At 53.8% G+C, this 2132-nt stretch overlaps 1 protein-coding gene across 1 annotated transcript; it reads right to left on the bottom strand.

Annotated features, from left to right (window-relative positions):
- Window positions 1–852: 852 nt before the first annotated feature.
- On the bottom strand, window positions 853–1434 carry WHR41_09665 (uncharacterized protein; the record flags this gene model as incomplete). The annotated part of the gene is made up of 1 exon (XM_069378267.1): window positions 853–1434. The coding sequence occupies one exon, from the start codon at window positions 1432–1434 to the stop codon at window positions 853–855; it is 582 nt and encodes a 193-aa protein (XP_069224922.1).
- Window positions 1435–2132: the final 698 nt, after the last annotated feature.

Here is a 2132-nt window from a genome sequence, read left to right as displayed (position 1 = left end):
TTTTAGTATCCGCGTACCCGCGGTCGAAACAGGTAACCATTCAAGCCCATCAGTTCGGTTCGTAGCAGCGTTGCGACTGTGCTTTCGACCTTCGTCAGAGTCTCCTCCTTCCGCAACCCTCGAGTTCAAGTCCTGCGATCGCTACGTTGCTGTGATCGTTCGCTAGTGCACACGTTTGTTCCTGGTACTTGATCCATCTGGCCTTCCGAACCTCTTCGAGCTCCCTCTTCATAGCCGTTTTGCTCCGCCACCCCGGCCAGGCACGATTGCTGTTGTATCGACCTAGCTCTCCTTCGGAACTGGTCGGAATGTCTTACAGGGATGTTGCCTTTCGTCCGAAAGCGGCGCTGGGCCCATTGATTGGTAGCCTTGCAGGTTTGTTACACAGCGCGGTCACCCGCAATGTTTTCCGTTCTTCGAACATAGTTGACCGCCAACAATTCGGGGTGGAGGTTTAAGGGCGGGATGCTCGTCTCATGCTCTGGACTTGGACGTCCATTGTTTTATATGCAACGGTGATAGTTCTGAGGCACTTGTTCTGCAGAGTGTGAAGTGGAGTAGATCTGTTTATTTCGGTTGGCTCGTTCGTCTCCGGGGAGAACCACACGGGGCACCTGTATGTTAGTACCGGCCGGAAAACAGCAGCATAGATCTGCCTAGGTTTTGCGAACATGGCTCCCATGCGCTCTTGGTGAGTTCGGCAACGGTTATTAGATTCTCGTATTTTTAAGTAACGTGGCTCATCAGTACCCCGCGCATACCAGTATCCCGCGCACTTTCTCGACGTGGCCGCACTTCAATGACCAAATTCACGACCACGGACGCTCATATTGATCAGAACATGCTCGTAACCTAGGCAGTAGGTAGCTCTACTTCGAATTGGCACGTTCTTATATTATGACCTGGCTTTCCGCACTTGCGGCAGCGAGGAATTGACACCAGCCCTTCACTGCTGCGGCACTGCTTTTCAACTGCACCTTGCCCTTGCTGCCCTTCTCTGTGCTTCTGAGCCAAGATTCCTCTCGCACTCTGCGCGGTAAGCGCGCCTCCATGTCGGACACGGGTTTTCTTAGCCCTCCGCCGCCTGCTAAGGGCTTGGTTGGCCTTCTGTAGAGTGCGGTTCTCTGCAGTCAGAAGGGTCACCGAGTGGGCCATCGCCTCGATTCCCTTCGCCATCTGCCTAACGGCCGAGAAAATAGGTGTTGGAGAACTACCCTGGTGACCACTGATCTGAGACTTCACCAGCTCGGACTGTGAGATGGCTTCGGTGGGGTTGTGAGGTGTCTGAGAGACCCAAGGATTGGCCTCGGCCGCTGGAGATCTTATCGGCGTTGGGGTTCGCAGCTTCACATCAAGCCTAGAAAGTACAACTTGCGGATCAAATGGGACAAGACCAGCCCCACGGAAACCCCCGGCAATGTTGTTCGCAGTCATAGAAGCTTTATACGCCGCGCGAAATGCCAGAAAGAATTCTACCTTAGTGATGTGATTGATGTGTGCCCGGATGAAAGTCCCAATTTCTTTGCCGTAAGCACTTTTGAGAGAACTGAGGAGCCCGATATCAAGCGACTGAGTGATGTGGGAGGAATGAGGTGGGAGGCAAACAAGGACAATGCTGTGATCCTTACAGTAAGCTTCGAACTCGACCGACTGATGGCTCCCGTGCCCGTCAAGTATTAGCATCTGATGACTACCCTTCGTGCGCGCTCTGGTATGCTTATCGAAGTGTTTGATCCAGTCTAGGCCTGTTTCATTATCCGTCCACCCGTTGGAAGTGGGTTTGATGACCCAGGAGTCGGGGAGATCACCCTCGGAGTACCAATTCGCCAGGTGACAGGCGCCTTTGACGAGTAGAAATGGGGGCACATCGAAACCGTCACCACTGATGCAGGCAATCGCGGTCGCCCATTCCCCGTTGCCAGGCTGCACAGCCTTGCCTCTCCCACGCCGATCAGAACGTGTAACGGCCATCGAAGGGCATATGACACCCATCATGAAGCCTGTCTCGTCGAAGTTGTACAGATCGCAGTCGAGGATGCCAAATTTGCTTTTCATGATGAAAAACAGGCGAAACCACGCGCCTACAAGATCAGGGTCTTCACAAAGGGCCCGCTGGAAGTCGTAGGCGCGCG

Source organism: Cladosporium halotolerans (genome assembly GCF_011745625.1).
Source record: "Cladosporium halotolerans strain TM138-S3 chromosome Unknown Sca144, whole genome shotgun sequence".
NCBI classification, from domain to species: Eukaryota; Fungi; Ascomycota; class Dothideomycetes; order Cladosporiales; family Cladosporiaceae; genus Cladosporium; species Cladosporium halotolerans.
This window is presented reverse-complemented; position numbering and strand designations above follow the sequence as displayed.